At 34.4% G+C, this 18,595-nt stretch overlaps 1 protein-coding gene across 1 annotated transcript in view; it reads left to right on the top strand.

Moving 5' to 3' along the window:
• The window catches only part of LOC128994841 (discoidin domain-containing receptor 2-like), a 48,019-nt gene that overhangs the window by 9,555 nt on the left and 19,869 nt on the right, over positions 1-18,595 (top strand). Inside the window, exons 4-7 of the mRNA XM_054419652.1 lie at positions 173-320; positions 2,021-2,197; positions 3,591-3,724; positions 7,318-7,525. Coding sequence (XP_054275627.1) covers positions 173-320; positions 2,021-2,197; positions 3,591-3,724; positions 7,318-7,525 — 667 coding nt within the window. The remainder of the gene's footprint in view (positions 1-172; positions 321-2,020; positions 2,198-3,590; positions 3,725-7,317; positions 7,526-18,595) is intronic.

Genomic DNA, 18,595 nt, shown 5'->3' with positions numbered 1-18,595 from the left:
CATTTATGTAATTTTAGTTACATGAAAAATAGCTGAAAGTAAACTACTATTGTTCATCACTTTCTCAAAAAATGTATTTTCTACCCTAACTCACTTGAGAGTGTCTACATGATGTACTTTGTGCCTTATATTACCAATTTTACCATTATCTAATCACCGTAATTCCCCCCAGGTTATCACAGGTAACACCAACACATACCTGGAAGCCAAGAGGGAGTTAGACCCTCCCATCTGGGCGTCGCGGGTTAGATTCGTCCCATACAGCTATCACCGTCGCACTGTCTGTATGAGGGTGGAACTCTACGGCTGCTATTGGAAAGGTAGCTATAATTTAGTACTTTGTACTTGGTTTTTCAACACTCGAGTTGTTCAAAAGTCAACATTTCCACACTATCTCTGACTAGAGTGTACCTGAGGAACTCAAGATTGGGCAGTTGTTCAACCTTTAATGGTTATTCAATGGTCCCGAAACGCTACCAACCTAATGTAATTGCTTAGTTAGTTTTAAGAATTTAAGGTTAGTCTGAATGTATAGACCAAAATGAAACTGTGCATAATTTGTGTGTTTTTTGGCGGAAAAGTAGAGAGATAAGAGTAAGTAAATAATGTTCTCAATATTGTGATGTTTAAAACCCTTTTGGAATACTTATTCCGTTACCAAAAATAGCCACGCAAAGATCTCCTATGACTAATAGAAGTTCAATTATATGTGTTAAAGACAATAAATTAATTTACATTATTTGGCCTTGAAATGTAAATACTAGGTACAAGTATGATCACTTGAAAGTTTCCGTTTTGTGTATTATCGGAGTTGGTAGATAGAGCGATGGAGTTTGATCCATGTGTCCATGTAGTGAGGTTTATATTAGTTTAGGACGGCTTAAACTAACCTGTCAAGTTTAATTAATTGGGTTTAGCCTACGTTGGTCCTTGGGAGGGATGACGTCACGATAACTTATAATGTCCTGGGATTTATTGTTCAGTGAAATGGAAAAGTTTGAAAACCTCTGATACTTGTGTTTTTGAGTAAGAACAATTACTTTGATTACCATAACAACTTATACCTTTTACATAATGTATCATTTGGTGCATACAAGGAATCCAACTTGGCTTATTTCTCTTATAGCTCATATTTAGAGTACATCTTTAAACACAGTCAGCTAGCAATTTCGTTATGCTTAACATTCCCTTACAATAATGTATGTTCCAAAGATCAATGTTTTTGTCAACCTTTTACATTCTCCTGTTTTCGATATACAAGTGACCATTGTTAGCTATAGATCCAGAGAATATTTTGAAGCTAACAATAAACTATACGCACACAAATAAATATTCAAATTATCTAAGGAGGTTAAAGTTTTCTAAATTTTTTCACATATTCTCTTTGCCGTTTTATATTGATTTTCTAAAAGGAAAACAGCATAAAAACATAGAGCACTTAATGATTAGTGCACCTCACACTGACAAGACATTTAATTAAATTACCATTGCTCTTATGTAAAAACTGTGATGACTACACCATGGCCTCTGTTGCTACAGGCGGGGTAGTGTCGCACTCGGGTGGACAGTAATTGCGCCAACTCACCTGAGTCAGGTGGTCGGATATTCCTGAATTGCGCTAACTACTCCAGTGAGCCACCCGATACGTTCCTTAACCAAGCCAAGTAGTGGCCCCCTTTGACTGTATAGCTGAGTAGGTTAGGTTAGGTTAGGATAGATTAGGATAGGTTAGGTTAGGTTAGGATATGCTAGGTTAGGATAGGTTAGGTTAGGATAGGATGACACGTAAACAAATGCATTACTTCTGCCCCTACCCCCTACCTGGCTTGTGCTTGGCGTAACCAGAGGTGTATAGTCAATGGCGTAGCTAAGCAACATTTTTTGGGACCCTTTTAGGGCTTGGCGCAATTAAGGAACTCGTTGGCGCAAGTAATGCACGACCTCGTACTCCATTCATCAGGGTTGCAGTTTTCTGTATCAATTGTGATGATGACTACCATATGACCTCTGTTTGCTTCAGATGGGGTAGTGTCCTACTCCATGCCTCAGGGCGACAAACGAGGGGCGGCCTGGGAGATGTTTGACGCGACCTACGACGGCCACTGGGACGGAGAATTACAGAGAGGCCTGGGGCAACTCACCGACGGTCGTGTCGGGCCAGACAACTTCAAGATGGGCTACTACGACTACGGGAGGGGTAAGTTATTTTTATTGTTTTTGCGTACTCTTACTCTTAGGTGTATTTTCAGCCGAATATAAGTGGAGGATGATTAACGTGAGATGATCTGTGTAGCTTGGTAACCAACTATAACATTTTTTTCTTCGGCTATCATAAACTACCTACATGAACATTCTGTAAAACAACTGGAGGGCCTAATCTGGTTTTAAATCCATAACAAACCATCCCATTTCTGAAGTACGTTGAGGTGCTTTAAATAATAAAACTGTATTCAATAAAACAGGGGATTACCAGTTAACTAAACATATATTTTAAAAATACACAGTTTTATTCAAAGTATGTCTACAAATTAGTTAAATTGACACATCGTAGCATAAACAAAATATATAAACAAAAGTAAAATATTAAGATGTACTAAATTTATTTTTTCTTGTATTGACTTTGCAAGTATTGTCAGTTTGGCCTAATAAATAACTTATTGACTTATTATTATTATTATTGAATGAATCAAACACAATCTGAATTATTGATGTTCACCTACGATAAAAAAGCCAATTTAGTGTTCATTTTCAACCAAACGTCTAAACCAAAAACTCATAAAATGTCATTCATAGCCACAAAAACTACGAATCCAATTAATAAGTTAACAAATCGCTCGCGTGTTTTCTAGCAACAGACATTGTTTCTCACTGGACTCCTCCATTTGTTTTTGAAGCAGTAATTAATTATTTTACCCCATGGTTCACCCTTGTCCATTTATTGACCCTCTGCACCTTTTCATTAGCATTAACTGCCTCACCTCCCGTCCATTTCATTACGCCCAAAGGGGTGATTTTCTTCCCCCACAGTTCATCGCTGCGTGCATAGGCTACTACCTAGCTTTCAAATGTGAACTGGCAATTACCTGATGTTCGACATCTTGCAGTGTAATTAGCCAGTTTAGACCCGTTTGACCAATCACTTTTGGGCGATATTCAAGCTCCCTTAGAAGAGAGTTTTAGACTTTATAGTATAGTGACTCCAAACATGAACTCTGTTGGTTCAGATGGTTTGCTTGATTTGGGTCTAGTAGCCCAAGTCCAAGACTAAAGACGAGTGTTTTAAATGTTTTTCTTTTTTACTGTGGTCCTTGCTAAAGAAGAAATTTGCCTTAGTAACAAAGATAGAAAATGCACCTCACTTTGCCAACATTCCTCTCCACTTGTTTTTAGATTAAAATATCTATGCATTTTTTCTCTGTTCAAATGCAATGTCGATGACAAACTAAATGATTCAAATCTAAGAATGATGTATACAGACTCCGATTTTCTTCTCTAGATGCATCAACGCTTCTGCTTTTGAGCTTTGTCAACTTATAACACCCATCCTTACAAATATGTTGAGTAGTTTTATACCTTTTTCAATGTTTCAGGCCAAGGATGGGTAGGCTGGAGAAACGACACTAGAAGTGGACAACCTGTTGAGATCAAATTCGAGTTTGACCAAGTCAGAGAGTTCACCGCAGTTCACATTTACTGCAACAATCAGTTCTTACGTGATGTACAGGTTAGTTGCGTTGATTTTCTGATTTCATTTTTTACTTAATTTACACCATAACATGAAACTCCTATCTTAGATAATCTTTGCTAGCCTTATCTGGAATACATTCGCTTCTCATAAACTAGGTCTACATCGAAAGCTACACAAACCAACAAATTATGGTTATGTTTGTCTACTTCTATAGAAAATTTAAACCAATATCGTAAAAGATATTTACAACCCAACGAACCCACCAAACAATACCATCACTTTGTCGCTGAAACAACAGGAGTAAAAGTTTCCAAGTAGCAGACATCAGTGGGTGTTTACGGTTCCTGCAGCAGTTACAGTGGAAAGTTAGCGAAGAAAACAGCAGACTATCAGATCAGTGTGTTTACCTAGCTCAGCTGTTTGATGTGTTACAAACTTGAAAATGTCTTGAGTTGAGACAGTTAGTTCAGTTCAGGTTGAAGTTTCCCTCTCAATATATTATCAACATCGTCTACCGATAACTTACCCCCGTGTTACTGCAAGTCATCAAATATAGCTTGCTAATTACTTATGAGTTTTCAAATACGTTGAGATCAATAACCTAGCTTGCTAACACATTAATATTATTGATGATTTACCATAAACGTTCAACAAATTCTCAATCAATCATTGGGACGCCACCTAGGTGCGTATTTTGACCCAAATATGAGTGAAGGATGAGTGTAGAATTGTATGAGATGATCTGTGTAGCTTTGTTACTGACTAAGATCAGCTGTTTCATTAGCCAGAATCATTTATTTAAAGCCTAATGACCAGGAACAGCTGGGTTCAGTTTCGAATCATCTAAAAGCTACTGACTTTTCTCGGGATCGTACAGTGACCTTTATATTGATAAGCGAGTATTATAATCACTCAGCTACCCAGCCAGTTGTATTGCATCTCAATTGTTCTCAACAATAGTATTTTAAATAAATTGCGAGTTGTCAAATTTAGTTTGCTATTAATCTTTCAAATTGTTAATATCAGTGTTTTTCAATACCAATGGTGTTGACATGGTCTGTTTTTCGTTATCATTACTGGTACTGGTGCTAGTCTTGGTAAGTTTGGCTAATGACGATAATACAGCTATACACATATTATTGATGCAATGTGTAACTGGTTTGTTCAAAAGAGGGTGAAGACTATTTTTTTAGCTTATTTTTTCTCGAAATTTATTAATTACAAGTCCATTGAAAGTAAAGTAAACTATAAATTTAAATACCCGTTAAAACTTGTTTATGTCCACCACTATAATTAATTACAGTGAAAAAGTTACTTTATATTTTTACAACACAATTGCAAGCAAACACTCGAGTTTTAAAAGCGTCGAACTCAGAATAATAAATGTTTTCAATCGCAAGGAGTTTAGCAAACCTTAAAAGCACAAAACTTTTAACTTTCCAATCGTGTTGTCGTCTGCAAAAGTTACAAGTTAAATCTAGATAAGTTAGCAAACAAGTTGGTTTTTAAGACTTGAATACTGGCTCGAATCATTTATAAATTTGCAATCGTTGTTTGTTGAATTTGTATCATGTTGTATATGGAATTAGTCTTAATTTCCAATTTTTGAGAGAAAAGGGTGTTTTAAGTGTTGAAACCCCCCAACGGTAAGACCCCCATAAAAAGTAAACGAATTTGCAATAGAGGGTTTAACTTGTAAATCAACTACAGAGTTGGAAAATTAAAATCCAGTGAGTACTAATTATTGATGAAAAATACTTATTTTGGGCATGATGGTATAATATTTTTAGAATATGGATTTTATATATAGATTATTTTTTCTACCTACCATATTTCAATACATATGTTATTTTAACCGTGTTGAAAGAACAGTTTGTTTCAAAAAAGCTCGTTTATAATGTTTTCCGCACCATAATAACCATCTAGCTATTATGTAACCCTTTTCAAACTAATTTAGCTAAGTCTATAATGATACCATTACTTATTGGATACAGAAGCCAAAAAATTGTATCAATAGCCAAAGATAATACAGTACTTAATTCTTAATTATTGTCAATTTAAACAATCTACAGCCTTTGTTAATGATTGACAAAGGCCTTCCTCCAAAAATGTTTACATTGTGTAAAATGGTGCATTGCCTTAAATTAAATAAATAAATATGCTTACTCACGAAAATGCTATCACCATGGTAAACTAATCCTTTGGATCGGGATTTCGTTCATTGGTCAGAGCTGTAACAAATAAGTACGGTGAAAACACCTAATAACTATTTTATATTATTCGGAAACCCTTATTTTAATGCATTTCGTAAATACTGTCTTCAATGCGAAAAAGACTCTTTACTGCATCACAAAAATACCGCCTTCTATTCATTGCTTTACTGGCTTTAATTAATATTGTTTCTTTTAATTGTGGATTTAAATTGATCGTAACATGTTTCATTGCTTAAACATATCCAGCTATTTTTTTAACATACTTCAGATTTCCTTCGAAGAAATAGTAGCCAAGCTTTTCAAAACTTTGATTGTGGATCAAGATACTAAACATTCAATCACATTTTTGTGTTTAAATAACGAAAGAATCTCGTCAGTTGCCCTGTTTTCCTAGTCCGTTATATCACTGGTAGGAATCACGAAGACAGATTGAGTACATATCCTACTGAAAAGATCGTGTTACATCCGATACAATAAATTTGGAAAACGCAGCCTGGGATTTCGGTAACTTGTATGTTCTGTCAGACAGACAGAGATTACCTGAGTCGGAAGTATATTGGCGTCACGCAAGTCTGTGACAGTTATAAGAGCGTAACGCATCACGCACTATGCTCATGTCAGGCACACACTGACACGCTGAACTGCTAGACTTGGCGGTGATCGTAGATGATGTAGGTAATGTCTTAGGTATGGGAGCGAGCTCTAGTGGTAGAGCGCAAGGCTTCGGATCCCAAGGTCCCGGGTTCAAATCCCGCCAATTACCAACGGATTTCTATGTGATGATGCCGCAACCCTCTAAGACTAGTCTGAAGTTAAGTGTAAAACAGTATGGTCTTAGCATGTAAAGGTGGGACATAAAGAAATGTCTCAGGTTGGGGAGTTTAAGTGTACTGGCATATAAGTAAACTCTAACCTCTCACTTTGATCGCTGTTTAAGATTTTTCTCCCAAAAATTTCTATATGCAATTAATGTGTCAGTTCCGGAAATTGTTGGTTTCCATCCATCTACTAATTCAGGTAGATGCTAGTTTTAAGATTTGTTGCGTTCTGAATGCTTTGGTTACTGATCTTAGAAGGAATTTTTTCTTCGGTAGTAAAATTATACTGTCCATTTTTCTGGTATTTTCATCTAGGTGATTATTTTGACTTCTCGCTTATTTGAAGTATTGCACTTGTACACGTTGCAAATCCGATGGGTATTATTACAAGAAGATTGTAATAATATTCTTTCTCAAAATTGAAGGGTATTTTGTTAGTGCTCGCCACTACAGTGATCATTGAATTTGTTGATGCTGACAAGTATGGAAATATGGCTAATAACTTATAGATATTTTAATCGCTTATAACTGTGCTGGGGACCTTGCCACTTATTTTTGTTTCAGATCCAGTCACTACCAAGTCTTCTCATTGTTATAGGTGTTCTCGGAGGCTGTGGTGATGTTCAGTATCGGCGGCCGCTACTATGTCGGAGACCCCATCACATACACGTACATGGAGGATCGCATCTTTGAACACTCTCGCAATGTCACCATCAAGCTTCATCATCGCATCGGCCGCTTCGTCAAACTTCGGCTGCACTTCGCCGCACGATGGATCATGCTCAGCGAAGTCACCTTCGAGTCTGGTGAGTCAAAATAGTACTTGGAATTTGTTTGGAGCTTTTGTTAAACAATTGTAGATATTTCGTTTGCATGTGATGGTGAGTCGGTGGCTCATTCGGTAGCGGGCCCCAGGTAGCGATGTCGTGGGTTTGGATCCTGGTCACTGTTTATCAGTTCACCTTCGTACTGTACTGGCTCACCCCTTGCTTTGTTGGATACGTTCCACGCGCGGTTTTAAGTCTATATGGACGGGCAAATGCAAGGTTAAAAAGGCCGCCAATATCTTAAAAAAAAACCAGTTACATGTCTCTTAAGTACTTAGAAAAATTAAGCAATGAAAAAAGGGCGCTGCTGCAAAATGAATTCTCCTTACAAACATAATATTTTTATTAATTAACTTTTAACCAAGCAAATTACTTGTGTAGAATCCTAATACAGCTTACTTAGTAAATTCCCGATTCTTTTATCAGAACGCAACAGAATCGCCCGTAATTAGAGGTCGACCTTCCTCTGAATTTCCTTAAATCTCTTTATTCTTTGATGACAGTTAATTAAACAAGAGCCTGGCCAAGCTAGAATTTGAATATTCAATTAAGTAAGAAAACGAAAATCCCGGACTCCAACTCGATGAAAAATTAAATTGATCAGTGTTGAGTACTATCTACTTGGGAGTTATTAGAGTATTACTTATTGTTTAAAGTTTCTATTTTTGATATAGTTTTCAAGCGATATGATATATATTATTATATATTTTTCATCCTCCTTGGATAAAAATAGGAAAGCCATTTATTTTTCACACTTTAAAAGTGTCTTAATCAATTACCTGTTTGAAAATCGACATTTTAAATATATTTTATCGTATTTTAAAAGTGGTTTCTAAATATTTTCATCATTTTACCTGATTTCCAGTGGTTACGTACCTTGGCTCCAATAATTCTTCTGGTTTTTGTATTTTATAACAAACTCATAAATTTTGTCATCTTTTAATGGTAATAATGCTCAAAATGAGGCCTTAGTGTTACTTTATACAAAAATATGTAACAACCATGTAAAATATTCGAGTAAACAATGCAACCACAAATGTTAATTTTCGACAAAATTCTTTCAATTTGTGGTAAATGATAAATATTTATTGAAATTTTTGGATGTTAATACATTAGCCTACGAGATATTAACATTTCATTTGTAAAACAACTATAATATTTTGTTAATTAACACAAGTCTGGTTTAATATTAAATATCTTCATTAAAATATATTTCATCCGCTTTAATAAACATAAGCTGACCACAGTTGTTTCGCGTAGGATTTGTGTTTATGAATTTAAATCCAAAAAGGAATGCGTTTAATGAATTCAACCGACATTTTGCGTTAATTTAATATGATAATGTAGTTTTTTTATACAATATCGTGCTGAATTCATCCAATAGATACATCGGAGATATAATGGTTAATTGTTTAATATTCTCTTACATGTTGACGTACGTTTTTAGATAGTGAAAAATTAGTTTACTACGCCATAGATATGTATAGTATTTATCAATAAAATCACAGATTAGAGTAGACCTACTCTTTAATCTGTGTAAAATTGAAATAAGTGTACACTCCTGTCCTTATTAAAAATATTTTGTTCCATAAAATATACTCGTATTAAAAATATCCAACCTAAATTTTCATAAAACGGTAACCACCGCTTACATAGTCAAGTTCATAACATAAACCAAACTAAATTCATTATTCCTGACACACTTTACACTAAGAAGTGAACCAACCAATCAGGAGATGGAATTAAGCAGCATGATGTATCAGCACCCAAGTACATAACATAATCAATTCTTGGTTCCTGATACACTTCATACTGAGAGCTGAACCAACCAATCAGGAGACGGAATCAGCAGCATGTTTAATGTAAACCAACCAATCAGCAACATGTTTAATGTATCAGTACCCAAGTACATAACATAATCAGTTCTTGGTTCCTGATACACTTCATACTGAGAGCTGAACCAACCAATCAGGAGACGGAATCAGCAGCATGTTTAATGTATCAGCACCCAAGTACATAACATAATCCTTCCTAAATTTCTGATACTTCACACTAAGAGCTTAACCAACCAATCAGACACATGTTTAATGTATCAGTAACCAAGTGCATAACATAATCCATCCTTAATTCCTGATACACTTCACACTAAGAGCTTAATCAACCAATCAGGAGATGGAATTAGCAGCATGTTTAATGTATCAGCACCCAAGTACATAACATTATCCAGCCTGAATTCCTGATACACTTCGTACTAAGAGCTGTACCAACCAATCAGGATACGGAATCAGCAGCATGTTTAATGTATCAGCACCGCTGAGCCTAGCTTCGTCTTGGTTGTTAAAAATGCACCCTCCACTCGTGGCGGCAGGTGGCTTAATCTTAATCACTCCGATATTGCAAAGCGACGCCTATATACAACCCCTGAACGCTTGATATCTTACTTGTAAGGTTGAAACTCTACCCCAACCGAAATATCAAACATTTTTTAGCTCAAAAACAAGATAAGAAACGTAAAAGAGTGATCAGTGTTATATTTTGTTGAATTCTGTCTTCAAAATTAGTTATTATGGAATGTACAAAGTTGTTTTTATTGCCACTTTATTGGTCTAACACTTTTATAGAAATTAAAAGCTGTCTTTTCGTAATTGTGCTCAAATGGGAACCAAAACTGTTAGCGTAGCTTAGTTTTTTAATGTTATAAAAATGAGTTGGTATCTGTCTGCCATCTGTTTTTTACAGTAGCATTAGAGAAGGATGGTTTGTAATATGCGGCCAGAATCTGTCACAAGGATAGGTAAACCTCCTAGTACATTTACCTAAATGAGGTGGTAGGCCTAACTGTCCGTTTTTCCTTTCATCATACAACAAATAGAGGATAAAACTGAAATTCTGAAAAATATAGCTACGCCTACTGCTGCAGGGATTATCACTCAGACCTTTTTTAGAATTTTCATTTCTACCTCAGCACCAGACCTATATATTTCTGAGGTAGAGTTTAGGGAAGTAATGTTTGATTTTTTTCCCCGATTAAAAAATTACATTTTTCCAAACTACAAAATCTATAAAACAATTATGCTCTTTGAAAAGATTGATTGAAAAAATTACGTTATGTGTAGCAATCATCATCATACTTTGTCTTTTTTTACATTACATAATAGGTTTCAATAGCTTTCAGCAAATATAAATTTTATTTTCGTACCGTCATTTTCTGTTATATTACCATACCCAAATACTAACATCCTTCAAAATACAATACAACTACGAAAAATATTACAAATTTTATCAAAAGCATACTTATATTTCCAAAATTGTAATATTAAATTTTAAAATCATCAGAGGGTAAAGAGTCTGAGCTTACCTGATGAAACAATGCAGGGTGGAGGCATGTCGGGAATTACGTGACAAAGGGATGACAAAATAGTTCCTTGCCTCCCCTCGCCCCATAGAACCTCCTGACCGCATACCGTCATAGTCGATGTATTTAATGAGCTTTGTGTCACTTTAATGTTCGGATCGGCATGTCTGTGATATTGGTTGGCGAGTAGATGACTAGGATTACGGGATTGGTATGTGATACACGGTTATATGGTGTGGGTTTAGTGTAAATTCTAGGAGATTCTTGAGATGATGTATACATTTTTACATCATAATTGTGGTATCAGAGATAGTAGGAGGTAATTAGTATGGTGTTAAAGATGAGTAAATCTAAGATTTACAACTTTTATATGCAAATTCAACTATATTTTTTTATTGATACTTACATAACACTCTTCCTTATTGTCAATGTACTGTAGTTTTTTTAATAGTCCAATCATTTTAGTTTACTTTACCAAACTGAATAATTTTAATAGTTTCTCCCCTATTGGGAAATATCACTAAAATGCTTGCATTCAAGCTATTTTGTAATTATTATGGAGTGATAGGAACTAGAGTTCGTCCAGTGGTCGAAAACTCGAACAATAATATGTAATATACAGACTTCTCTATTTTCACCCCACGCTGTAAATAAAACATGTGTTTGGATTTTCTTCCATTTGTTTTGATTTTCTGTTTATATTTCGCTGTTATTACGTCACCAGTATTTTCAACCCATAAGTCACGTGTTAATTTCTGAAAAACTTTAAATTAAGTTTGTTATGCTAATTTTTTACACCATTTTAATTTATAAAACGGTTCTGCACATCTACATGGAAATACCTTTCTATGTATGCGCAGATTTTCCCTGCGATGCATACGAGCTGAGAAAAAAGGTTTTCAAGAAACATGTTTGCCTATTAATATATAAGATACGAACAAGTTTGCTCCCAACTCAAGTTACTAAATTTATAGACTTATTATTGTATGTTTTCTGTTTGGACTCGATTTGAGAGAGTCGATTTTAAAATATACCGTTGCATTTTCGATATTAATGGAGTTCACATGTAAAAAACTTTGGTTATTATGGAATCCAACATGAAATATTTGTCTTAAATATTATTATATTTTCCTTTACATACACCGGAAAAAGTTAAAATTCTGTCTTTTTTTAGGAAATAATGAATTTGTTCCTCATTAAAATTCCTTAATAATGTAATTAATCAAATATGGTAAAAACGAGAGTTTTTTTGATTTTTTAAAAGCTATGCTTAGGTTTTCCCATGCCTAATCTATCATGTATATATATATATATTTACACCCAAATAATTTTGGAATCCAGATTCACTTCTAATGCTTAATTCCAAACGAGACACCACCTTGCCTACAAAAAGCGTTAGAGAAAACTCCAGTATTGGTTAACGAATAGAATATTTTCTAAAGTGAAAACTCAATCGACGTTGGTGTTATTTATCTATAACATGGGAATTAATTACAGTAAATCCCTGTATGTGTCATAACCTGTCTCCCTTGACAATAACAGGTTAATCCTGTAATCCTCGACACATCCTGTCCAGGAATATCACTATGTTTTGTACAGCTGGTGACATCCGATGTGGAATGAGTTTAAGATGTTTTGTATCAGGCCAAAACTTGTATTTACTTTATATAAACGAACTTATATTATGAGTTTCAACTACGTAAAAAGTACGTTTACATAAGGGAACGTACTATGAAATATATCTAGAATTATTAAAGTTGTCTTTTTACTGTTTAATATTTTATGCAATTATTAACGCAACCACCATTCTAACCCCGTTAAAAATGTGCCTAATTGTATAAACAGGTTTAATGAAAATGTCTTATGTTTTTTTTATTGTTAATGTATTATATAATTGTACGCACGTAAATAACAATATGGTTTCCTCAACATGAAAAATATTGACATGAAATAAGTTGGGTATCGATTAATCCACATTTTTTGCATCTCTTATAAATTTTGTAAAACTCGAAATTGATTCATGTATTGACATGAACAAACCCCCCTTTATTTCTTAAGCCGAATGTCTTAAACACGCAAACAGATAAAAATAACCTAGAATCATACATTAGACTACAAGTACAATAATAACAGAAAAGCTGTAAAAATTCGCGTAAAAAATAAACCTCACACATACCTTCTTGCCACGTTACTTTTGACCCCAGCTGAAAAAAAACAGTCAAAATCAATTGTTGTACAAACTCAGTTGTTAAAACTAAATGTTTTACATTGTGAAAGTTACCTAATACACATAACTTTTTAATGCACATGAACTCCAATCAATCTCTAACCTAATGTGTAAATAATTCCAATAAGAATACTCTTTTAGGTGGTACAGAAACTACACTTTCCAACCAACTGTACCGTATGTCAGCCTTGCTATCTTCATCGGGCATTAAAAATGCACCCTCCCTGGTTCGCTGCACGCTATAGCGCCGCGCCGATGCCTTAATTGTATTTCTACTGTAGCGCCATCCCGCCCGTATAGTGCGAGAAGTAAATTGAATTCCGTTATGCAATTTTCCATGTAACAATGTTTGTTATTTTTCTTGGTGTCCTAATGGAAATTGAATACAACGGTGGGTTAAAGTTTTTTTTCCTAGGACGCTATACACGAGCCCGGAATTGTTTTTCGCATTACTTCAGGCTAGACCTAGGGGTTGCGGCATTTTCACTTAGATAAAATCCATTGGTGACTTGGCGGGATTTGAACCCGGAACCTCAGGGACTGAAGTTCCGCACTCTAACCACCAGCTCGCACCCCTAGTGGGTTAAAGTTGAGAAAATATATTTCATAAAGATAAGTTTAGTGTAACCATAGGGGTACTATATGAATATATTTGTTTAATATGTTTTTTGAAACCGATTCCGAAAATATACTAAGTACGATTCTCACTCCATGCTAATTAATGTTTTCGTTACAATAATAAGTTGCAACTCAACAAGATGCATTCGCAATTTCAAGCAAATAAAGAGTATGGAGCATGGTTGTAGCTTCTATACAACATTTTTGAACTGTGACGAAAATACAAGGTAAATAAACCACTATTAATAAATAAAGAGTATATTGTATTTCACGGAGGAAGGCACAATAAACACACTTTCAAACACATTTTTAAAGATAAATTATGCCTTCTACACTAAATATAACTGTAACTTTAAAAAACTATCCTTAAAAACATGATAACACATTTAATGTTATAGAATTTTGCTTTTCGTATGCTACAAGACGCTAACCAGAATAAAAATCTTACTAAAAATAATGTAGGACAGAATTATAACAAAAGACGGAATTTGTATTCAATGTTTTTTTTTCATTTATAGGTTTTATTATTATTATTATCATTACGAGATGGGGACGTCATCTAGATTGTATTTTAACACAAATATGAGTGAAGGATGAGTCTAGTATGGAATGATCTGGCAAGTTTTGTTACTGACTAAGATCAGCTGTTTTATTAGTCAGGATCATTTATTTAAAGCCCAAACAGGAACAGCTGGGTACAGTTTCGAACCATCAAAAAGCTACTGACTATTATCAGGATCGAAACCGGGAGGGGGGGCATTTTAATTGTTAAGCGAGCAGGCTTTAGTTTTAGTCCAGTTATGCAAAACATTTTTTTGAAACATAATTAATGTTAAATAATTTACCGGTCAGCTGGAAATCTTTGGCTTTTCCTCAATTTGTATTATGTAATAACAAGTTATTGCCGCAATAATTCCACGTAGGAAAAGTGTGGTATTCAGAAATATTAATTTAGATATATTTTAGAAATATTATCAGAATTTATAATAAAATATTCCTAATATTTCTGTTATCATGTGTGAGGTATGTTAACACGATATTCAGCTGGCGTTGGGCAGGCATGCAGGGTATTGCATTCCAACACAGGGACCAGCCGACATCATTGTTTAACCTTTCATACTGGTTATGTATTGTATTACCTGCCTCCTGCGAAAATTAAATAACTCGGGGAAAATAACCTGAAGAAAACATTTTTATCCAAATAAATATTAAGTTATACTGATAAGAGATTGTGGCAGGCATTTTCCATTATGATTCGAAAACTGCAATGGTTTTACCATGCTATACAAAACGTGTTGTGTGATTGTAAAAGTAATCCCAAGAATATAACTTTAAATATTACGTTTATTTTAAATACAGGGTGTTTTTTTAAAAACTTGCATCTTTATTTATGTAAAAACCACAATAGATAGAAATATGCAGTTTGCGGGAATCATCTATTGACGTAGGGGGACCAATTGTTTTGAATTCAACGTTACATTCACATTCCCCCCCTTTCCCCCCCTGCCCCCAACTTATTTTTTTTAAATAGCAAGGTACCCGTTGTGACATATCAAATAAAAGAGCATAAAAAAGAAAATGTTTGATGAAAAAAAATTGAAAATCGGTTCATAAATTTGTGAGATATTCCCCCCCTCACCCCCCCGGAACTTAATTTTTTTTTAATAGCAAAGTACCCCTTGTGACATATCAAATGAAAGAGCATGAAAAAATAAAATTTTTGGTGAAAAAAAATTTAAAATCGGCTCATGAATTTGTGAGATAATAACCCCCCTTTTCCCCTACCCATAACTTGTTTTTTAATAGCAAGGTACCCGCCCTTGTGACATATCAAATGAAAAATAAATTTCACCAAAATTTTTCTTTTTTCATGCTCTTTCATTTGATATGTCACAAGGGGTACTTTGCTATTAAAAAAAATTAAGTTCCGGGGGGGTGAGGGGGGGAATATCTCACAAATTTATGAACCGATTTTCAATTTTTTTTCATCAAACATTTTCTTTTTTATGCTCTTTTATTTGATATGTCACAACGGGTACCTTGCTATTTAAAAAAATAAGTTGGGGGCAGGGGGGGAAAGGGGGGGGATGTGAATGTAACGTTGAATTCAAAACAATTGGTCCCCCTACGTCAATAGATGATTCCCGCAAACTGCATATTTCTATCTATTGCGGTTTTTACATAAATAAAGATGCAAGTTTTTAAAAAAACACCCTGTATAAAAAATATATTATTGAGGTTTTTACGTTTCATTATCAGGTATTGTTTCAGTATGTTTGACCATAGACAAAAAGAGTTAAATATAGACTGTCAGCCGTGCTGCGGTTACTATGGTTACCATAGGTTCTGGCGCACAACGCTAGGAGCGCAGTGTAGTTACGTAGCGCGTACGCTATAACTACATGGTGCTCCCAGCGGTGTGCACCAGAATCTATGGTAACCGCAGCACGACTGACGGTCTATATTGAATTATTTTTGTCTATGGTTTGACAGTATAGTAGGTTTTTTTATTCGTGAGCTGTCTAGATCATGTGTTTGAGTCTTATGCGGGCTTTGGCTTGTACATCAATAATTACTGTACAACATAAAAAGTGTAATGAGTAATATTTACCTTTCTTAGTTCAAATTTTCAGAAACCTCTGAGGTAATTCAGATAGTTTTGCAAGTTAATAATGAATAATAAAAAAACGGTAGAGTGTTAATAATTCTAACAAAAATAGTGCGCTGACATGTTGTAATAGCGTAATTCCTAGAAAGCTTACTTTTAAGGAAACTAAAATTTAAGACCACATACATTTGTAATGGGCTAAAAGATGGTGATATTGTCTACTTTTAGTTTACATCCCCTACTAATTAATTCCCGATTTTCATCTAGGAGTGTTAACTATATTGATTCAATTGTTAAATGTGGCCACAAATAATTGCTAAATTTATCATTTTTTGACAAAAATGTAAAATTTAATTTTACCCATAACGAAGTAAATTTTTTAAACGGATCAATTTTTTTAAAATCCAAATTCCCTATATTTTGTTTTGTAAACGAATGAGGAACTTTTATTATAAACATGATAAACAATAACACAAACCATCCTATCTATAAAATATTCCACTCTTACAGTTATAAAATGAAACCTACTACAACCCAAAGACGAACACTTATCAAATTAAAATTATTCATAACGAAAAATACTTGTATAATCTGTCCAAATAAACGCATCTATCACACATTTTGTCTGGCGTCACATTTGTCATATGCCGCTAAATGTTCTACCACTGACAAAGACAACTGGATGACGTCATAATCCGAGCTACACTGACTGACACTTATGACAACACATTTGTCATTTAGCGGAATATGACGTAATTTAATTCAATTTAATTCGCAGGTGGGATAGATTACATATGCTTTTTTGCATGATTACCAATATATACAGGGTGGTAAAAAAGTCCCAGGACAGTTAAATATTTTAAAAAATAATGCAGATAGAGCTACAATACTTGGTACAAAGTCACAGGGCATAAAACTCTATTTTAACACATATTCAGTGATCCAATAACTCTTCACGGGGACGGCCCACAAGGAGTCGGAAGAAAATCTTAAATGGAAGCATAGGTCAATATGCACATCAAATTAAAGGTCTTTTTTAGTAGAATACAGTGCCGCAAACCGCACTTCAAAAGGTTGATCCTGCGCAAAATGGCAGATGTTCAAAGATTTCTTGAATCCGCCATTTTGAATCTTTGAACGACTGCCATTTTTTACTCAGGCATTCTTTTGAGCTTGAATTTACGGCATCGTAATCTACTAGTGATGACCTTTAATTTGATGTACATATCGACCTATGCTTACGTTAACAATTTTCATCCGATTCCTAGGGCTGTGCCCTGAGGAGTAAGCGTATAATAGCAATGTAAATTAAATGAATCTTTGAACAACTGTCATTTTGCGCAGGATCAACCTTTTGAAATGCGGTTTGCGGCATTGTATTCTACTAAAAAAGACCTTTAATTTGATGTGACCTATGCTTCCATTTAAGATTTTCTTCCGACTCCTTGTGGGCCGTCCCCCTGAAGAGTTATTGGATCATTGAATATGTGTTAAAATAGAGTTTTATGCCCTGTAACTTTGTACCAGGTATTGTAGCTCTATCTGCATCATTTTTTTAAATATTTAACTGTCCTGGGACTTTTTTACCACCCTGTATATATATATGTATTGCTGAGTATCCAAATGAAATAAAGACAAATTTTTATAAGGCAATCACTACTACCCCAGCTGCACGCACCTACGATAGCAACACATTTATTTGTCAAGAAAAAAACAATGATGTGATCCCGATATCCTCGAGATTTGAGGATTCTGCCAGTCCATAAAGTGGACATTTAAAAAATGTTATCATGAAAATGGTACTTTAGAATTCCTTTGAGAAATGAGAGTGATTTAAGCACCTGGCGGTAGAGTGAAGGGTGCATTTATAACTTGCAATACTCAACTGAGGTGTCAGCGAGGCTCATATATAAAACATACCCCTTATATCTGAGCTGGCTGTACGTTTGATTGCCAATGCAAACATGGAATACGAATTCGGGTAGAATTAGTTTGATATAAGAAATATTTATATTGATATCTCTAAACAAAAGTGTTGAAATTTATCCTTATAGGCATTATAATCCGTTTGTATTTTATGAATAAGTTAATACTATATCTTGACATGACATAAGTATTAATTAATTAATTTAACATTAATTTAGAACATCAGTGCAATATGTTTTTAATTAGTTAATGAAAAACGTATTTTATTTCATTCAACTTTTTATCACTTTTATTAGTTAGGGGCACACCAAAAGA

This window comes from Macrosteles quadrilineatus, unplaced genomic scaffold (assembly GCF_028750875.1).
Source record: "Macrosteles quadrilineatus isolate MER2022 unplaced genomic scaffold, UCM_ALF_1.0 Scaffold_5__1_contigs__length_97177068, whole genome shotgun sequence".
In the NCBI taxonomy this organism is placed as follows: domain Eukaryota; kingdom Metazoa; phylum Arthropoda; class Insecta; order Hemiptera; family Cicadellidae; genus Macrosteles; species Macrosteles quadrilineatus.
This window is presented reverse-complemented; position numbering and strand designations above follow the sequence as displayed.